The following is a 20,541-nucleotide window of genomic DNA, read 5'->3' on the forward strand; positions in this document are numbered from 1 at the left end:
TATAGTATTTGTCTTTCTCTTTCTGACTTAACTTCACTTAGTATGATAATCTCTGGGTCCATCCATGTTGCTGCAAATGGCATTATTTCATTCTTTTTAATGGCTGAGTAATATTCCATTGTATACATATATATATACCACATCTTCTTTATCCATTCCCCTGTCAATGGATATTTAGGTTGCTTCCATGTCTTGGCTGTTGTAAATAGTGCTGCATGAACATTGAGGTGCATGTATCTTTTCGAATTAGAGTATTCTCTGGATATACGCCCAGGAGTGGGATTGCTGGATCATGTGGCAACGCTATTTCTAGTTTTTTAAGGAAATGTTCTCCATAGTAGCTGCACCAATTTACATCCCCACCAACAGTTTTTGTGCCAATACCACACTGTTTTGATTAGAGTAGCTTTGTAGTATTGTCTGAAGTCTGGGCTGGTTATACTCCAGCTTTTCCAACAAAGATTTGTTCTTTTTCCAACAAAGATTTAATTAGCACTTTACTACGTGCCAGGACCTGATTTATAAGCTGGGGATATAGCAGTGGAGGCCATGCAGACACAATCCCCTGCCCCCTTGGAGTGAGGGTGGCAGACAATAGACAAGCAAACAAAATATGTAGTATGTTTGATGATGGCGTATTTGGTGAAGGGAAATGGGGATAATTTGCCAGTGGTTTGAATTTGCAGAGCAGGGTCAGGGAATAGCTGGATGCAAAGGTGACATTTGAGCCAAGTTCTGGAGGAGGGGAGGAAGCCAGTTGTCAGGAAACTGGAGGAAGAGTGTTCCAGGCAGAGGGAACAGCAAAGGACATGAGACAAGAGGCCAGTGTGGCTGGTGTGAGGGGAGAGAACAGGCTTGAGGCTAAAAAAAGAGTGGAAGGTGGGGGTGGTCCTTTAAAGGACTTGGATTTTGATTCCAAGTGAGATGGGAAGTCTTGGGAGGGTTTTGAATAGAGGAGTGACAGGGTCTTAGATTTTGCGAAGGGCACTTTGCTGTGTTGAGGTTGATGTAGGGAAGGGGCAGGGCAGGCACAGGGAGACCAGCTGGGGAGCCTCTGTGCTGGAATAATCCAGGCCTGGGATCATGGCAGCTTGGACTAAGGCTGTAGCAGAGGGGGTGGGGAGAAGAGGTTTGGGCCTGGAGATAGATAGATAGATAGATAGATAGATAGATAGATAGATAGATAGATAGATAGATAGATATAGATACAGATATATAGAGATATATTTTATGGAAGTATAGTTGATTTACAATATTGTGTTAGTTTCAGGTGTACAGCAAAGTGATTCAGTGATATATATAAATATTCTTTTTCAGATTATTTTGCATTATAGGTAATTACAAGATATTGAATGTAGTTCTCTGTGCTATACAGTAAATCCTTGTTGTATATCTATTTTATATGTAGTAATGTGTATCTGTTAATCCCAAACTCCTAATTTTCCCCCACCCTTTCCCCTTTGGTAACCATAAGTTTGTTTTCTATGTCTGTGAGTCTGTTTCTGTTTCGTAAATAAGTTCATTTGTATCATTTTTTAGATTCCACATATAAGCAGTATCATATGGTATTTGTCTTTCTCTGTGTGACTTACTTCACTTAGTACGAGAACCTCCAGGTCCATGGATGTTGTTGAAGTAATAGCTGACGGGATGTGCTGATGCACAGTGTGTGGGGCATGAGGAGAAGAGGAGTGAAGGAGGCCCGAGTTTTTTGTTTGTTGGTTTGGTTTGGTTTTGGTTTCAGCCGCGCTGCGCGTCTTGTGGGATCTTAGTTCCCCAACCAGGGATCGAACCCTTGCCCTTGGCAGTGAAAGCGCGGAGTCCCAACCACTGGATCGCCAGGGAATTCCCTCCTCTGGGTTTTTTGACCTGAGCAAGGTGATACATGAGGCCCACACAGAGCAGCCACTAGCACCCACTCTGGACAGCAGTGTTTACTGTCCCTCTTACTGTTGCTGGTATCAGTCAGTCCCCACTGGACACTGCCCTGGACGCCACCTTGATCAACTTGGACCCTTGTTGTCTTTCTACTGCCCCTCCCCATCCCATGTCCCACGGTCCTGCCAGATTTCCCCTTGTAAACACAGGCCAGAGCATGCCGACCCCGTCTTAAAAGACAGACCTTCCTTACAAGACAAATCCCCTCACTCATGGAGTTATTCATTCAAAATGCATCTGAGTCCCTACTGTGTGCAGGCATGTGCAGAACACGTGCTCCAACATGTGACCATGTCTCTAGTCCACACCCCCAACATTCCTCCAAGCCCAGGACCCTTGGGGTTTGAGGTTCCTGGGATGAGCACTAAAGGGACACCTTTGTCACTTTGCTTATGCTGTTCCCACTCTTTAGAAAACTGTTCATTCCCCAGAGCCCACTGCCAACGGTAGGCACCTCCTCTGTGTGGCCTTCCTGGGTCCTCCTTCCAGAACGAGTTGCTCCTCTTGCTGGCCTCCTGTAGCAGCCCTTCCTGAACTGTGCAGCCTTTGGAAGTGAGCAGCAGTGGCACCCCAGATCCTTCTCCCATATCATCAGCCATAGTGGATTAGGATTCAGGGCCTTGTCCTGCTGCATCAGAATCATGCGACAGAACCTCTCTTGCTGGCAGCTAGAGCTGGCCTGTCATTCACTGGTCCTTGCAGAGCAGAAGCAGGTCCCGGGAGCCAAAGGGTCTCAGAGCCTAGGAATTGTCCACTTCTACCTGCCATCCAGGAGGGGAATGTGCACATGGGGCTGGTGTCCAGTGCGGGATCTGTAACAGCACTGCTAATGAATCATATCTAATGTTATTCAGCCCTTTCCAGGTTCCAGGTACTGTGCTCAGCATTTTGCATGTGTTCAGTAATTTAATCCCCACAACAACCCATCTTATAGCTGAGGAAACTGAGGCACACACAGGTGAAACTACTTTCCCAAGTTACCAGCTAGTAAATGACAAAGACAGATTTCAAATCCAGTCTGGCTCCAAAATCCCCGCTCTTAATGACCACTGTGACCAAATATGAAATATAACTATACCCGAAACCAGCTTCCCAGGTGGTGACATGTGAGTCAGTTGCTACTAATCTGTGGCCATGTCAGTACAGTAGTCCCTCATTATCCTCGAGGAATAAATTCCAAGACCCCCAGTGGATGCCCAAAACCTCAGAGAGTACCAAACCCTATATATCCTATGTTTTGGTTCCTACACATACATACCTATGATAAAGTTTAATTCATAAATTAGGTACCCTAAAAGAATAGCCAAATGCTAACATCACTACTCTTGGACTTTGGAGCCATTATTAAGTAAATAAGTCCTGAACACAAGCCCTGCAATACCATGAGAGTTGATCTGGTAACCGAGAGGGCTACTAAGTGACTAACGGGCAGGAGACCCTGGCAACCATAATGGACATGACGCTGCCCTCTTCCCCAGAGGTTTCCTTTCCTGCCCACCGTGCTTGACGGAGTGCTGCTGCCAAAGACACCCGAAGAGATTCTGGCTGAAAAGAATTTCCACCCCGTTCCCTACATCATGGGAATCAACAAACAGGAGTGTGGCTGGATTCTGCCGATGGTGAGAAAGTGCAGGCCTCTTAGACTCGCCTCCCCTGCCCGTCACATCACCCCTCCCATCTCTGGTCACAGGACCCCTCTTTCTACGCACCCCCCTCTGGGACCTTCTCAGTGATGGCCCAGCTGTCACCTAGGTGGTGTGGCCCTGGGGACCCACATCCCCACACACTCTCTGCTTGTCCTCCCATCCAAGAATCCTGAAATGTCAGTGCCAGGAGGGCTGGTAGAGATAATCATTGGGCAGATGAGAAACCCAAGGCCTGGAAAGGGGAAGGGGCTTGGGAGTTAAGGAGAGTGAGGCCTAGGACCTGCAGCCTCTCCCCTGGGCTTGGTGCTTTCATAGTTTCTCCATAAATTCCACCCACCCACACCCCACACTCTCAGTCGTGTAACTGGAAAGATTCAAAGGAGCCTGCTTCCTCCTGAGTTAAAATTGACTTCTAAAAGTTAGGAAGAGCTTTCCCTTCTGCCAAAGATAAACAAAGCCAGACACTGGTTGAAGTGGTAACAAATTTGATTTAGATACACCCTTGCTGTAGGGAAAAGATCAATTGTGAACTGAACCCAAGGCCAGGGGCGCGGGGAGGATTATCCGTGTAACTGTGCCACCTGGATTTGTTAGCTGGCATTTATCTGGAGAAGAAACAAACTTCTTCTGTCTTTATGACAGGAGGCCGTGGTGTAAGTAGAAGCAAGGCTCCCACTGAAATTAGGCCTTTATCTTCCCACAGCGACTGGAAGAGAGAGCAAGAATTACCCCCTGAATGTTTGCTTTTCATAGAGATGGCTCTCAGGTCCTGAGGAAACAGTTTTGTGTGGTAGATTTACATCTCAAGGGGCAGAGAAAGGATTTATAATAACAAGGTTTTAAAGTAACTGTTCAAAGAATGGGTTCAGGGACCTACCTGCCTATCACCAGGTTTTAGCTAGAGCAAACGGTTAATTTTCCTGGCAGCACAGAGCTTTTTAAGGGGGCCTGGGGTCATCCTGGGGACATGGCCTTAAGCTGCTTGTAGCTGTGCTAGAGTTTGGTCAAGTCACTTAGTGCAGAGTTCTGCAGTTCTTCAGAATGATTTCAAAGATTATACCGAAAGACCAAAACCATAATGGCAGGATTTGGGGCTTTCTCAGTTATCTGACACAGGTGGGGTATTTGTGAGGTCTGTGTCATCTGCCCCAGAGCCCTCCACTTCAACACTTGGCTGGCTGAAACCTTCCCTCTCTGTCTTGATGACCACTGTGGAGACTCTAGCCTAAATATATATATATATATATATATGTACACATATATATGCACGCATATACACACACACACACATATATATACATATATATACATACATACACACACACACAAAGACTGGGACAGCTTCCCTTAACAATTACTTTATCTTCTTTGCATTCCTTGATTTCTAGATATAAAAGTCCATTTGATTCATTGATTTTGCCCAACTCATCAAAGACCCATGCCCATCAAGACATGACAAAGTGACCTTCAGCCTGCATTGGTTTGGTTTGTTGGTCACTTCGGTTTTTCTTGCCATTACCGGATGATTCACAATTGCTTAACCTTTGTTTTAACAGTTCATGGGCTACTCATTCTCTGAAGGCAAGCTGGACCAGAAGATGGCCACATCACTCATGTGGAAGTCCTACCCCATCCTTGTAAGAGTCTAGGAATCACAGGAACTGGCTGAGCCCTAAAGAGGGGAAGAGTCTTGTCCTCAGTTGCAGAGCAACTAATGGCAGAATGAAGACTGGGGCTGGAGGGTTCTACTCCCATTTTTATGCCTTTCCACCTCACCACCAGGAGTGGGCAGAAGTGGTTGCACAGAACTTGAGAGGTTCACCAGTAATGCAAGCCTTCCTCTCTGGCTGGAGAAGCCATGCTGTTCACTAGGGCTTGGTGGTCACTTTCACCCTTGATCTATTTCAGAACATCCATGAGGAACTGACTCCAGTGGCTACTGACAAGTATTTAGGAGGGACAGACGACCCTGCCAAAAAGAAAAACCTGTTCCTGGACTTGATTGCAGATGGGATGTTTGGTGTCCCATCTGTGAATGTGGCCCATCGCCACAGAGGTGAGTCACAGAAAGTGGACAGGAGAAGGACACTGACTGCACCAGCTTCACACTGTATTCTTTCCTAACGCTCAGCATAGAAAGATATGTGGAGGGACTTCCCTGGTGGCGCAGTGGTTAAGAATCCGCCTGCCAATGCAGGGGACATGGGTTCAAGCCCTGGTCCGGGAAGATCCCACATGCCGTGGAGCAACTAAGTCCATGTGCCACAACTACTGAGCCTGCGCTTTAGAGCCCGTGAGCCACAACTACTGAGCCCACATGCCACGACTACTGAGGCCCACGTGCCTAGAGCCCGTGCTCCGCAACAGGAGAGACCACTGCAATGAGAGGCCTGCGCACCACAACGCTCCTGCTCGCCGCAGCTAGAGAAAGCCCACGCACAGCAGCGAAGACCCAACGCAGCCAAAAAATAATAAATAAATAAATAAATTTATTTAAAAAAAAAAAGGTATGTGGAAACTCCAAGGTCCATTCTATATGGCTTGGGGACAGTGGGGGGCACTGTCCTATTTTGGTTTCCACCAGGAGTGACTCCAAGGAAAGGATCCAAATACAAATATTTTATTTGGGGGATGATCCCAGAAAACACCAGTAGAGGAGTGGAGAAGTGACATGAATGGAGAGGAAGCCAGTCCACCCTGCACTGTCAAGAAAGCATCCACTGTGGACACATGGACCTGGTGAGCTCTGGGAAACCAGCAGAACACATGTCTCAGGGTTATCCCAAGAGAGTGGCAAGAGAGCTGGGGTATTTATCCTCCAACTTTGTCAAGACATTGGTTGAAGGCTGTTCCCAAGGGCAGTTAATTCCCTGGTGCTTTGACCTGCTGCACACATGGGCAGAGTGATCTCTGGCTGCCAAAGACCTCAGGCAAAGAGCTGTGGATGCAGGAGGTGGAACTCAGGCTGACATGCCCGGAAGCGGAGGATATGGGGAGGCAGCGACAGCATCTGCCACAGGGCTCCTCACCTGAATTGCGGTGGTCTGTGGGGCTAGAGGGGAAATCTTGGAAGATAGGTCTTGGAAGGTTTCCAAGGTCAGAGCTAGTTGCAAACTAGTTTGTTAACCAGTGCAGCTGGGGGTAGAGTGAGGCCAAGAGTAAGACCAGGAGTGTTGTCTGGAACCAAGAAAGCTGAAAGGAGTGAGCAGGAGGAGGTGTAGGGCAGGTGGTCTGGAGAATGTTGATGTCTGCAGCTGGCCTTGTTCCATTCCAGTGTGTGCTGGGTCTATCACAGGACCTTTCAACATATCCCAAGACTGGGTCGGGGGGGATGTGAGGTCAGGGATGGATGAGCTCACCCGAACAGGAGGTGTCCCTTTGGGGCACCTTGTTGAGGTCCTCACTGGACCCTTCCTTTTCTAGGAGCTATCCTTCACCTAGTCTGCAAGGCAGGAAATGGTTCTCTGATCCAGACCACTCTCTCTAACTGTGCTAGAAGGGCTTTAGAATTGGGGACTTTAAAAGCATAATAAAAAGTAGCTACAGCTCACCTACCATGCCCCCAAAATTCAGGACAGTCATGTACAGGTGCTGGTTACCACTCCCTCCTCCAGAGGGTCCTGATGAAACTCTTCAGCCAGGGGCTGCCTGGGGTCAAATCTGTTCTTTCACAAACTTGGCCTTGTCTCTAGATACATGTGGTTTCCTCTTCCTCACTGTCTGTTGACCCAGCCATCCTGGACTTGTATTTTATCTGAATCTCATGACTGCATTCAGGATCTTTTTTGCCTGGACTTCCCAGATTTTATCAACATTATTCTTTCCTTTTTAAATTTTTGTACTTGTCTTACTCTTTTTTTTATAGAAAAGAACTTTTCTGAATATAAAATTAACATCTTACAGTTGTAGAACATTTTGAAAATATGGAAACACATAAAGAAGAAACTAGATATCACTCATAATTCCTCCACCTAGAAGAATCTGCTATAAATTTTTGACATATTTTCTTCTATTAATCTTTCCATATCTTACATATAATTTAAATATTAATTTTATCTTATGGTTTTTTTTTGTTTTTTTTATAAATTTATTTATTTATTTATTTTTGGCTGTGTGGGGTCTTCGTTGCTGCGCGTGGGCTTTGTCTAGTTGTGGCAAGCGGAGGCTGCTCTTTGTTGCAGTGTGCGGGCTTCTCACTGCAGTGGCTTCTCTTGTTGAGGAGCACGGGCTCTAGGTGCACAGGCTTCAGCAGTTGTGGCTCACGGGCTCTAGAGCGCGGGCTTTAGAGCGCAGGCTCAGTAGTTGTGGCGCCTGGGCCTAGTTACTCTGCAGCATGTGGGATCTCCCCGGACCAGGGCTCGAACCCATGTTCCCTGCATTAGCAGGCAGATTCTTAACCACTGCGCCACCAGGGAAACCCTTATCTTCTGTTTTTGTTCACAGAATCCTATATTGTAAGCATTTCCTCAATGTCAACAAAAACTCATAAAAAACATCCATTATTTCACGGAATAATGCATTAAAATTTACTTTAGTCTTCCTGTCCTAGTGGATATTTAGGCAGGGTGCCCATACTTTGATGCTACAAAAACATTATGCTCAGCCTCATGTGCATAAATCTTTAACCAAATCTCTGATGATTTTCTTAGGATTGGTTATTAGAGATTTAATTACTAGGCTGGGCTGTAGGAGCATTTTAAATTTCTTGATACATATTGTGAAATTGCTTTTCAGTGTATAAGAGTGTGGATTTCTTTTTTATTAATTTATTTATTTTATCTTTATTGGAGTATAATTGCTTTACAATGTTGTGTTAGTTTCTGCTGTATAACAAAGTGAATCAGCTATATGTATACATATATCCCCATATCCCCTCCCTCTTGAACCTCCCTCCCACCCTCCCTACCCCACCCCTCTAGGTCGTCACAAAGCATCGAGCTGATCTCCCTGTGCTATGCAGCAGCTTCCCACTAGCCATCCATTTTACATTTGGTTGTGTATATATGTCAATGCTACTCTCTCACTTCGTCCCAGCTTCCCCTTCCCACGCCCCCGCCGTGTCCTCAAGTCCGTTCTCTACGTCTGCGTCTTTATTTCTGCCCTGCCACTAGGTTCATCAGTACCGTTTTTTCTTAGATTCCATATATGTGCATTAGCATACGGTATTTGTTTTTCTCTTTCTGACTTACTTCACTCTGTATGACAGACTCTAGGTCTGTCCACCTCATTACAAATAACTCAATTTCATTCCTTTTTATGGCTGAGTAATATTCCATTGTGTATATGTGCCACATCTTCTTTATCCATTCATCTGTCGATGGACATTTAGATTGCTTCCATGTCCTGGCTATTGTGAATAGTGCTGCAATGAGCACTGTGGTACATGACTCTTTTTGAATTATGGTTTTCTCAGGGTATGTGCCCAGTAGTGGAATAGCTGGGTGATATGGTAGTTCTATTTTTAGTCTTTTTTAAAATTTATTTTTATACAGCAGGTTCTTATTAGTCATCAATTTTATACACATCAGTGTATACATGTCAATCCCAATCTCCCAATTCAGCACACCACCACCACCACTGCCCCCCCACAGCTTTCCCCCCTTGGTGTCCATACGTTTGTTCTCTACATCTGTGTCTCAATTTCTGCCCTGCAAACCGGTTCATCTGTACCATTTTTCTAGGTTCCACATATATGCATTAATATCCGATATTTGTTTTTCTCTTTCTGACTTACTTCACTCTGTATGACAGTCTCTAGATGCATCCACATCTCAACAAATGACCCAATTTTGTTCCTTTTTATGGCTGAGTAATATTCCATTGTATATATGTACCACATCTTCTTTATCTATTTATCTGTCGATGGGCATTTAGGTTGCTTCCATGAACTGGCTATTGTAAATAGTGCTGCAATGAACATTGGGGTGCATGTGTCTTTTTGAATTGTGGTTTTCTCTGGGTGTATGCCCAGTAGTGGGATTGCTGGATCATATGGTAATTCTATCTTTGGTTTTTTAAGGAACCTCCATACTATTCTCCATAGTGGCTGTATCAGTTTACATTCCCACCAACAGTGCAGGGCGGTTCCCTTTTCTAAGAGTGTGGATTTCTTAATTCTCTCAGTTGAGATACTCAGATTAAAAAATAAAAATAGGGACTTCCCCCGTGGCACAGTGGTTAAGAATCTGCCTGGTAATGCAGGGGACACGGGTTCGAGCCCTGGTCTGGGAAGATCCCACCTGCTGCGGAGCAACTAAGCCCATGCCCCACAACTACTGAGCCGGTGCTCTAGAACCTGCAAGCCACAACTCCTGAGCCCACATGCCACAACTACTGAGGCCCTTGCAACTAGAGCCCATGCTCCGCAACAGGAGAAGCCACCGCAGTGAGAAGCCCGTGCACCGCAACGAACAGTAGCCCCCACTCGCCACAACTAAAGAAAGCCCACACATAGCAACAAAGACACAATGCAACCAAAAATAAATTAGTTAATTAATTAATTAAAAAAATAAAAAATAAAAATAATGCTGCTAATTTCATAAGCCCCTCCTAACCAAAAAAAAAAAAAGAACATCACACTTTTAATTTGCGTATTTTTGATTGGTAGCTTTCCTTCCCTCTGCTTTTCTTATTGTTCCTAAATGTTATTATTCAATTCTGTGCCTACTTTCTTGTGAAGACTTGTGTTGTAGTTGTAGGAATTTAATAAATCTCAGAGGTTTAAGGCAGAAAGTTCTTTTAAAATAAAAGAAACAAGGAGAATATATTTTGGGCAGCATGCTGCCATAATTAAGTTCTCTCATTCACAAAAGGTCTTTCCTCTCTGGTTGGGTTGTGAGTTCCATTCTAAAACTTCTGAGTGGCAGAGCCAAGAATAAAACCCCTCCGTACAGCAATTTCTGCCTGACCTTGAAGCAACTGTTTAATAAGTGGATTATGGGACCACAAAAGGATTGCTTCTTCCAAAAAACACCTCTTGCTAAACCAAAGTGCAATGATGGGGGGTGAGGGAGGCAATTAAATAGATTATTCTACATCCTCCTGTGGGGATGGCATATATTGTTAAGCTACTTTGTGGGCAAATATTTAATATGAAGCAATTATTATAGTCATATGAAATAACATATACAGTAGTATCCTAATTTTATATACATAAGTCGGATAAGTGCTAAAATATTAACGGAGGTTTCTCTGGGCGGTGGGATTAGATGTGATCTTTTTGTTCTTATTCCTTTTTTCTGCATTTTCCAAATGTGATTCTGTCCCCAGGAAGGGAAAAAGTGTGATATTTCCCCGCCAGTCTGACTTGGCGCCTGACCCTTCCCCGGTAGAGTCACTCGCTCTGGGCCTAATGATCAATGCAAAGCACAGAGCTCCCCAGGCGGGTGGCCCATGAGTTAGCCCTGAAGGAGCAAGATGGGCAACTCTGATGAAGCATCAGCAGGAAAACTGACATCTTCTTGGGGCTTAGAGAGGGGATGGTGAGAGTAGGGGCAGGGGAGAGGAGGAGGGAGGAACTTTACCCTTCCTCGGCCCCTTCTTCCTTCTGCCACCACCTTAACACTCCCTGGGCCAAGCAGGAAGCAAGACCTGTGAGATGACAGAGAAAAAGGAAATGCTGAATTGTGGTTTCCTGAGACACAGGGAATAGACTCTTCCCTTTCTGCATAGGCTTGTATTTAAATATCTGCCCTTTCAGACCAGCAACTTGGATTTACTTCACTCTTTTTGGAATACGTGTGAAAAACACCAGAAATGCTCAAAAATGGGCATAATAGAAGACACCTGTCAGGCTGCAGGTATTCTCCAAGGGAATGAAGACTAACCTGTTAGCAATGAAATACAGTAGTGTAAAGTGTGTGCATATAGACGTCCTTGTGCATGAATGCATCAGAAGGGGCTTATGTGAGTTGACCTAATGCCCCTATAGTTATTTTGAATGGCTCTACCCAAGGTTTCAACATTCATTCATTCAATCTTCACTTATTCATTCAATAAATACCTGGCTCAAATCCTATTCCACCTCCCCCAACTATGCACCCTTAATCAAGTCACGAAATTTTTCCAAAAATCTTTTTCTCTATTATGCTGATAACCAGGGGCTTCCTGCAGGAACACACAGGGTCTGGCACACAGTTGGTTCTCACAATAGGTAGCTGCTGTTAATATTGTTGTTGTTCACTCAGGACAAGATGTGCCCCCAATTTCCTGATTGCTCACAGCGCCCCTCCCACCCACCTCTGGAGCCCTTGATACCATCCAGGTGTGCGTCTGCTGAAGTGAACTGTGCATAATCCATGTCTTCCAGATGCCGGAGGGAGGCCCCACTTACATGTATGAGTTTCAGTATCGCCCAAGCTTCTCATCAGCCATGAAACCCAAGATGGTGATAGGGGACCACAGGGATGAGCTCTTCTCAGTCTTCGGGGCTCCATTTTTGAAAGGTGATGGCCCTTTGGTGACTACAGACTTGGAGTTAGGGGATCTGTGCTCAGGTCTTGGTTTGGTGGCCTTGGGCAAGTTCCTCCTTCTCTCCAGGTCTTAGTTTCCTGAATTCACCATAACAGGGTTGAAGGACAAAGAGTCTCAATCTTTCTCTTGCTCTAATGTGCATGATGGATAATGTGTATTCTTGTGCCCTCATCCATGGTCACTCTAAGAATCCAGACCTGGGCATCAGTAAGACAGGAGGTGGGTCACCTGCAGGGCCCTGCTCAGGGCTAGAATGCCACCACTCACTTCGCACTCACAAGAGCATATCAGAATGTACGTGAGAGTAAGGTTAGAATTGCTCTTAACCTTGAATCAGGACTAATATGTGTCTGTCTCTCCAACCATCTATCTATCTATCTAAAACTCATATCTTTTAATATTTTAATACATTTAAGAGTATAATATTTTAAAGAAAAACTTTTCACAGATGTCTTCAATGTCTTAACCCTCAGCAGTCACCGACAACTTGTGCGTGACACAACCCAGGGCTGTTCATGGCAGTGCCTCTGGGCATTTCCTGGTTGGGTGACTCTTTGGAGACCTTGCAGTTTGGTTATTTTTCAGATTCTGTGAAAATGTGTGTGGGTGAAGGAAATTGAAAAAAGACCCAAAGGAGAGCATCCTGGGAGTTGGAGTTACTGTAGCAGAAACCCTGGGGTGTGGCCCTGCGACCCTGAGGCTGCAGGGGCAGGAGGGTGGGCACAGAAGACCAAGGCAGCCAGTTCATGGATTGACTACAGCCCTTCACTGAGCCCGACCTAGGTCAGTAACTGTCAAGCTTAAAGTGCACTTGAATTACCCAAGATCTTCTTAAAATGCAGGTTTGACTCAGTAGGTCTGGAATAAGGGCTCCGTTTCTGAATTTCTAACAAGTTCTCAAGGGCTGCTGCTGCCCCTGAACCACACTTTGAGTAGCAATGGCTTTGTCTCCTCCCCACAGATGGTGCCTCAGAAGAGGAGACCGATCTCAGCAAGATGGTGATGAAATTTTGGGCCAACTTTGCTCGGAACGGGTGAGCTGGTGGCAAAGACGGAGCAGGGTTGGGAAGGGTCAGGGCGTGTCTGCTGGGTGGGAGGAGCTTCCAATGTGTGAAGGTCAAACTCCCCGCCCTGTGACCTCTGACGCGAGAGCTCCCTCAGTGGACAGGCTGCCCAGGAGATGGTCAGCCTCCTGTCGCTGGAGGCATATGAGCCTTTGGCAGAGGTGAAGCCAGGGGGTCCCTGACAATCTCTGAGGGTTGTTGGGACCACACAGTAGCCTCTGGGGAATTTCTATGTGATTCTGTTCCCAGGAATCCCAACGGGGACGGGCTTCCCCATTGGCCAGTATATGACCAGAAAGAAGGGTACCTTCAGATTGGCATCACCACCCAGGCAGCCGAGAAGCTGAAAGACAAGGAAGTGGCTTTCTGGAACGAGCTCCTGCCCAAGGAGGCGACAAAGCAGCCACCCCAGTTAAAACATGCTGAGCTGTGAACGGGAGGCTCAGCTGGCCTTGGGGGCTTGTGGGACCCCAGACAGGGGTATTCAGTAGAAGGTGTTTGTGGGCCAAAGAGGCATCTTATTGTGGAGGCTGGGAAATTATCTGATGGGAGTAGCAGAGGTCAGGGAGGGGGAATTTCTGTTTCTGTGGCCTCAATTTTGGAAATGTTCTTTTGGAGACCAAGTCAGTGTCTTTGTCTTGGGCTGGAATTAAGTCATCCTCATTAGCGAGAGAAGGATGAGAGAGGGCACCACTGGCAGAAAGGTGTCTCGGGCAGCTCCGGCTTGACCTCTGGACAGGAAGAGTCCAGTAGGCTGGGCCCTGGGAGGGGCTGAGGGGGACACTGCGTCTGCTCTATGTCTCTGGCCGTCAACAGCTGCAGTAAGTGGATGTGAGGGAACCAGAGTGCAGTGTCCCTCTCCTCCATGTGCAGCCGCCTGTAGACATGGAGGAGGCACAGACCGAGGATGTACCTGGAGTGGGAAAGAGGGGGACTTGCCATGGTGACACTGTGGCACTGTTGTGTGGCCCTTACTGACCCTCCCACAGGTCTACAATTCTTTCTTCAACTTACACAGTATCCTCCCAGGCCCCTCCCTGAGGCCATCTCTTCCAACAATTCCTCTGAACCCTTTCTGCAGCCTGGACCACATCAGGTCCAAGCAGTGACCACCTTGAAGTGAGTCCCTGAAGTGTCACCTGAAAACTGACTCTTTCAGAATCCCTGGGGTGACATCTGGCTCCTGGGATATAGAAAGCTCGAAGGAATGCCACTCCCACCTTAATACAAAGAAAAAACAGGATTATCCTCAAAATCATGACTTTCTCTGACTCATTCAAAGAGGTTGCAAGGCAAACAATTACCCTGACATCTCGGGGAAGACGGGCACTTTGGAGGAGAGATGGGAAGTGAACACTGGCTTACCGTCTGGCGACAAGTGGAAGATGGAGTCACCATATGTGTGAGTACAATTACTCTAAAAATTCGAATCAAAGGCTAAAGGCCAAATACAGGTGAGTATGAGAGTATGAAATCGTCAGGAGCCACGGACCCACAGGAGAGTACAGGGCCTCATTACAGGCCCTTCTCCATGGACCTCTATCAGGGACCCGTGAGAAACATTGGGAACAGGTAGTAAGACCAGAGGGTGCAGGCTCGAAGCCCTGCCCAGACACTTCTCCCCCTAAGAAACAAAATCCCTTAACCACTGGGAAAAGGCAGCAAACCCATTCTCCTTTGGGCCCTGGGGAAGACCTATTGAAGCTGAGGGAAAGGAAAATTTAAAAACCCTCTACTACTGGGAAAGGGACAGGAAACTATCCTGGGTCCCAATCATTAAAGGTCTTTTACTGCAGGGGAGGGGAGAATCACTGAGAAAACCCCGTGTCCATGACCAAGGGACAGGGGGCCTGCCTACGACTGCGGCTGGACCAGGACACAAGAACCCGCCCCTGGATTCCACCACCAAGTTATCAAGCAGCAAGTACTGAGCAGCAGAAATCCACCACTGGGGGAGGAAGAACGTGTGGAGAGAGACTCCCTGAGGGGCAGGTGCACAGGGCAGGCCCAAAACTGAGGGCAAAACAGCAACACTGAGTGAAACCTTTCAGCAAGCCCTCCCCCTCAGCACGATGTAGTACAAAAAGAATTTGAAGCCGGTGGTGCACTTAAGAGAGCCATAGCAACAATAAAACCCAAGCTCTGCTCAACTCCTGACTAAATTGCCTCAAGTCCCCCAACACACAGTCACACGCACACACAAACACACACATACACACACACGCCCCAGTCTAGTAGAAGAGGCATGTCCATCCCCAGTCATAAACACTATTTACTTCAGTTTCTTCCCCCCTACACAGGGTGTCAAGCATTTCATCTAAAATTATAAACACACACAAAAAAAGGAGAGAGGAAAAAACACACTAAAAGGGCAAAGCAGTCAGTAGTACCAGATTCAGAGATAACCCAGGCGTTAGAACTACAAAAGTAGGAATCTAAATAACTCTATGAAAAACTTACAAGAACAGATGGGTAATTTCTGGAGAGAGACAGAAGCTCTAAGAAAGAAGCAAATGGAAATATTAGAAATTAAAAAGAATAGTAAGATATGAAGAATACCTCCAATGGGAACAGATTTGTGGTTGCCAAGGGGGAGGGGCAGCGGGGGAGGGATGGATTGGGAGTTTGGGATTAACAGATGCAAACTATTATACATAGGATGGATAAACAACAAGGTCTTACTGTATAGCACAGGGAACTATATTCAATATCCTGTGACAAACCATAATGGAAAGGAATATGAAAAAGTATATATATGTATAACTGAGTCATTTTGCTGTACAGCAGAAATTAACACAACATTGTAAATCAACTATAATAAAATTTTTAAAAATAAATAAATAAAAATAAAAATAGGACTGTCCAAAAAAAAAAAGAATAACTCCAATGGGTTCCACAGTAGATTTGAGGCAGTTGAGGGGAGAATGAGTGAACTTTAAGAGAGGGCCATATAAATTACCCAAGTTAAATAAGAAGAAAAAGTAATGGAGAAAAAAAAACAACAGTACAGAGGATCCAAGAGATGTGTGGCAATATCTCATGTCCAATATATGTGTACCTGGAATCCCAGAAGGAGAAGAGAGAAAAAAATGGATAGAAAAGATATTTGAAAAGAAGATAGCTGAGAATTTTCCAAAATAATGAAAGACAAAGATCCAAGAAGATCAGACAGTCAGGCAGCGATGGGATCTATTTTCCGGCGTCCTCACACAATTCAGTGCTGCAGCATCACTGAGTGATTCCTCCCTGGACAGGGGGCCAGGCTACAGAAAAGTAGAGACCCATGGAGCCCAGTCTCACTTCATCAGAAGCAGGACTTTATTGTGTAATCCAAGGTGTCTCAAGCTCGGTACTGACATTTCGGGTCAGATAACTCTTCGTTGTGGGAGCCGTCCTGTGCATTGCAGGGTATTTAGCAGCGTCCCTGGCCGCCACCTACCCTATGCCAGTAGCACTCCCCTAGTGTGACAACCAAAAATATTTTCAGATATTGCCAAACGTCTCCTGGGGCGCAAAATAATCCCCAGTTGAGAACTGGTTCATTTATCTAGTAAGTCCCCGGGGGAAGGGGTTGGGGGGCAGGGGATCATAAGTACGTTGAAAGCTGGATACGTTTTTTAAAAATCAGCAACATAATTTAGCTATGGTTACCCAGAATTCTAAGTACTCCCCCTCCCAATGCCATAGATCTCAGCTCTTTGGTTCCTATCTGCAAGTCTGAGGACTTTACAGTTTAAAAAGGGATTGACTTTTACTGGATATCTGCTGCCACCTGGTGGTAATTTAGTTCATTGCACTCTGTGGGAAATCCCAATTTAGTCTTACTGGTCAACCAACCAGCGCATCAAAAAGTTAAGGCAATCAGACTTGCTTTGCTCAGATCCTAGAAAGTAGTTCTAAGTTCACAGATGACAGGCAGGCCCTTGGGAAAACAATTCGGGGTTAGCATGAACTGCTATAAGCAATGACCCCCCCCTTTTTTCTAAAGCTTTAGTTTGAATTTTTAGGACATTGACTTTGTCCCCAATTTGCCTACTACTAAAAGTCCTATTTGGAATGCATTTATAAGTTATAGTCAGGCACAGTTGAATTCATTTTGTGAAGATGTTTTTGAGAATTTCATAGTACAATTGGAGATAATTAGACATATTTAGGATGCCATAAAATGGGAACATTTTGTATTAAAGCAGTATTTTCCAAATTTGTCTGACAGAAGAAACAAAGCGATACACTAGGCCCAAAGCAGGGCCCTCCAGCGACTGTTAGCAGCAAGGAGGGCTGTGGACCTCAGTGTCAGGAAGCGTCGGGGCTGTTGCTATGGTGACTTTGAATGCTGGCTGACCTTGAAGATGGTGAATAATCCCAAAACTCGGTTTCCAGGTTTGTGCCACCTCCCTGTCCCTCTGGGCCCAGATAAAATGGTTATTCAGAGCTCAGTCTTGGACAGTTCCACAAGTTCCAAGTTCCACAACTGTTATTAATATGAATAATACTTAATAGCAATAACAACAATGTTTCAAGAGGCTTCAAGAGAATTCAAGTGAGTGCAGCTAGAACTTTGGTCTGTTCCTAACACAGCGGCCAGACTCATCCTGGTAGAACATGTCATCTTCTGTTCCAAACCCTCCAATGGCTCACCACTTCTCTTGGAGTAGAAACCAAAGTACTTATGTTGACTTACAAGGCCCTACATGACTCCCTCCCACCAGTTCCATTTGCCTAGTCCTGTACCTCAGGACTGTCAAAAATTCTGTTCTGCCTCAGGGCCTTTGCACCTCTGGTCCCCTGTGCCTGGGATGCTTTGTCCGTGGCTCCCTCCCTCATCTCCTTCAAGTCTCATCCTCTCCCCCTCAGAAACCTACCCCATCCCCCTTCCCAGCTTTATTTTTTTCCTGAGCACCTGTCTTTTTCTAATTTTCCCTAACAGAATGCACATTCCATGGGGCCAGGGACTTTACTAACGGAAAAATCCTTGCTTTCTGCAGATGTTAATTGGCAGGGTGTGTACATTAAAAAGTCAGACAAGCAAACTTGTGAATTAAAGTTCTATCTCTTTGGAAACAGGGACGTTATTTGAAGGAAACCATTCATAAGCCATTATATATTTATCATGAAAGATGTCTTATAATTATAGTTTAAAATGCATAATTTTTTTACTTAGCCCATGAAGTAATATAATAATCCCCATCTTGGCTTTATAGGTTCAGATGAGATCTGACCTATATTCCCTCATTTCTTCTGCTTGTTACCTTAAGGGTTTATTCGGTCAAGGAAGAACCAAGAACAGTGAAGGGCAGCTGTGAAGTAAATTGCTGTAGACTTTAGAATAACCACATTGGAGAAATTAACTGTGAGTGCTGCGGGGACTCTAACAAAACCATGAATTTAATCACTGATGGGTCTGGGGTCTGAGGATCTGGGGTCAGTATCAGATATGGCATCTGAAGGCTGGGGTCAATCCTTGTCTTTGCCATTTACTGGGCATGTCACTGTGGGCCAATCCCAGTGCCCAGAACAGTGTCTGGCACATAGTAGGTGCTCACTGGACTTGGCAATGCACCCTTGGAGGCACGTGGGGGTGGGAGGGGTAGTCAGAAGACCCTTGGAACTCACAGGGAGTTCCAGGTGGGGAGGGAAAGGTGGACATGAAGGATCCTCTCTTCTTCTATTTTGAAGGACTCTGAACAATGTAAATTCCATCAACACTAATTGATGCCCATGGACCAGGGCTTGGAGTGAAGCCTGCAGGGAGGTCAGAGGCCAGCACGGAGGGCCCACCCTGGAGAAGTTCATGGCCAAGCCCACATATCCATCCAAAACGGGGCAATGTAGTCTGCACCATTGTGGGGCTCAGAGAGCAGTGAGTGGGGAGTAAGCTGTTCTGGGGGAAGGGGCTGGAGACCAGGACATCCTGGTGGGTCTGGGAGAATGAACTGGAGACAACCAGGGGAGAAGTTGGGGGCATCATCTTGGGGCAATAATGATACATTTGTTTCTTTTTGCTCCCTTCCTTCCTCCCCCGCCTTGATTGCTGAAGTCATATATTTTCTCTTGGTAGAAAATTTATAAATTATAGAAAAGAACTAAGAAAATCTCACCACCCAGAGATGGTCCTTGGTACCGTTTTAGTATATATCCATGTAGACTATTTGGAGCATTATTAATTTTTAATTATGCATAATACACGAATATACTCTTCTTGTAAAAAGAATTAGAACATTACAGATAGGTCTCAAGTCCCCTTAGACAGCCAGCCCCACTCCTGGAGCTGGCTCCAGCCCTTGCCTCCCAGATGACGACTCATCAGGGTAATAAATATCATTCCAGACAGTTCTCTATGTATGTGGAGATGCAGAGACCTGGTTTTCTTTAAGTTAGTATATATTTTATATCACAAATTCAGCTTTGTGGTTGCATTTTTCTGCTTCACATTTGAGTACTTATTCTAATATCTGCTTACACATGTACTTCTAGAAAACACATTATTTTTGGGTTTTTTTAATTTGTTTGAACTGTATTTCTCACACTGTTGTGATTTATTGACTTAGGGCAGGGGGGTTGAGAGCACGGTCTCTGGAACCTGATTACATAGGTCTGAATCTTGTCTCTACTGCTTCTTAGCTGTGTGACCTTGGGCAGGTTACTTAAACTCTCAGTGCTTTGATTGTCTCCTTTGTAAAAGGAAGATTTTAGAAGTTAGTATCTCCCTTCCTAAAAGAGTTGTCATGAGGACAAAATGAGATAATACATGTCACCTATTAAAAACAGTGCCTGCCATGTGAAGGGCTGCAACTAATGTTAGGTCTGATAAATTTGTTGATATTTATAGGACCATCTCATCATCAAGTGATGAAATAGCATAATGACTTAGAGCATGGGCTCTGCAGCCAGGATGACTGCTCCCTGGGTTCAAACCCCAGGATCACCATTGGCCCAATGAACTTTGGGCAAGTTTCTTAATTTTTCTATTCTTTATCTATAAAATGGCTTGACGATAATACCTTCTTTATAGGGTGAGAATTACGTTAATGTGCCTAAGTATTTAGAAGGGTACCTGCACTTAAGTGGTCTGATAATTTTCTTTTTGTCTGCTGCCAAATATTTCAAAGAATGATTATAGTACCTTTTTTTATTAATTAATTTTTATTGGAGTATAGTTCCTTTACAATGTTGTGTTAGCTTCTACTGCACAGCAAAATGAATCAGCCTTACATATACATATATTCCGTCCATTTAGGACACTACAGTGCATTAAGTAGAGTTCCCTGTGCTATACGGTATGTTCCCATCAGTTGTCTACTTTATACGTAGTATCAATAGTGTATGTATGTCCGTCCCAATCTCCCAATTCCTCCCACCCCACCCCTTTCCCCCTTGGTGTCCATACATTTGTTCTCTACATCTGTGTCTCTATTTCTGCT

General features: G+C 45.2%; 1 protein-coding gene across 1 annotated transcript; it reads left to right on the forward strand.

Moving 5' to 3' along the window:
• Positions 1–6,147: 6,147 nt before the first annotated feature.
• On the forward strand, positions 6,148–13,658 carry LOC132353587 (liver carboxylesterase 1-like). Its single transcript, XM_059904892.1, has 4 exons — positions 6,148–6,323; positions 11,893–12,028; positions 13,018–13,090; positions 13,370–13,658. The coding sequence occupies exons 1-4, from the start codon at positions 6,315–6,317 to the stop codon at positions 13,551–13,553; spliced, it is 402 nt and encodes a 133-aa protein (XP_059760875.1). The 5' UTR covers positions 6,148–6,314; the 3' UTR covers positions 13,554–13,658.
• Positions 13,659–20,541: the final 6,883 nt, after the last annotated feature.

This window comes from Balaenoptera ricei, chromosome 19 (assembly GCF_028023285.1).
Source record: "Balaenoptera ricei isolate mBalRic1 chromosome 19, mBalRic1.hap2, whole genome shotgun sequence".
NCBI classification, from domain to species: Eukaryota; Metazoa; Chordata; class Mammalia; order Artiodactyla; family Balaenopteridae; genus Balaenoptera; species Balaenoptera ricei.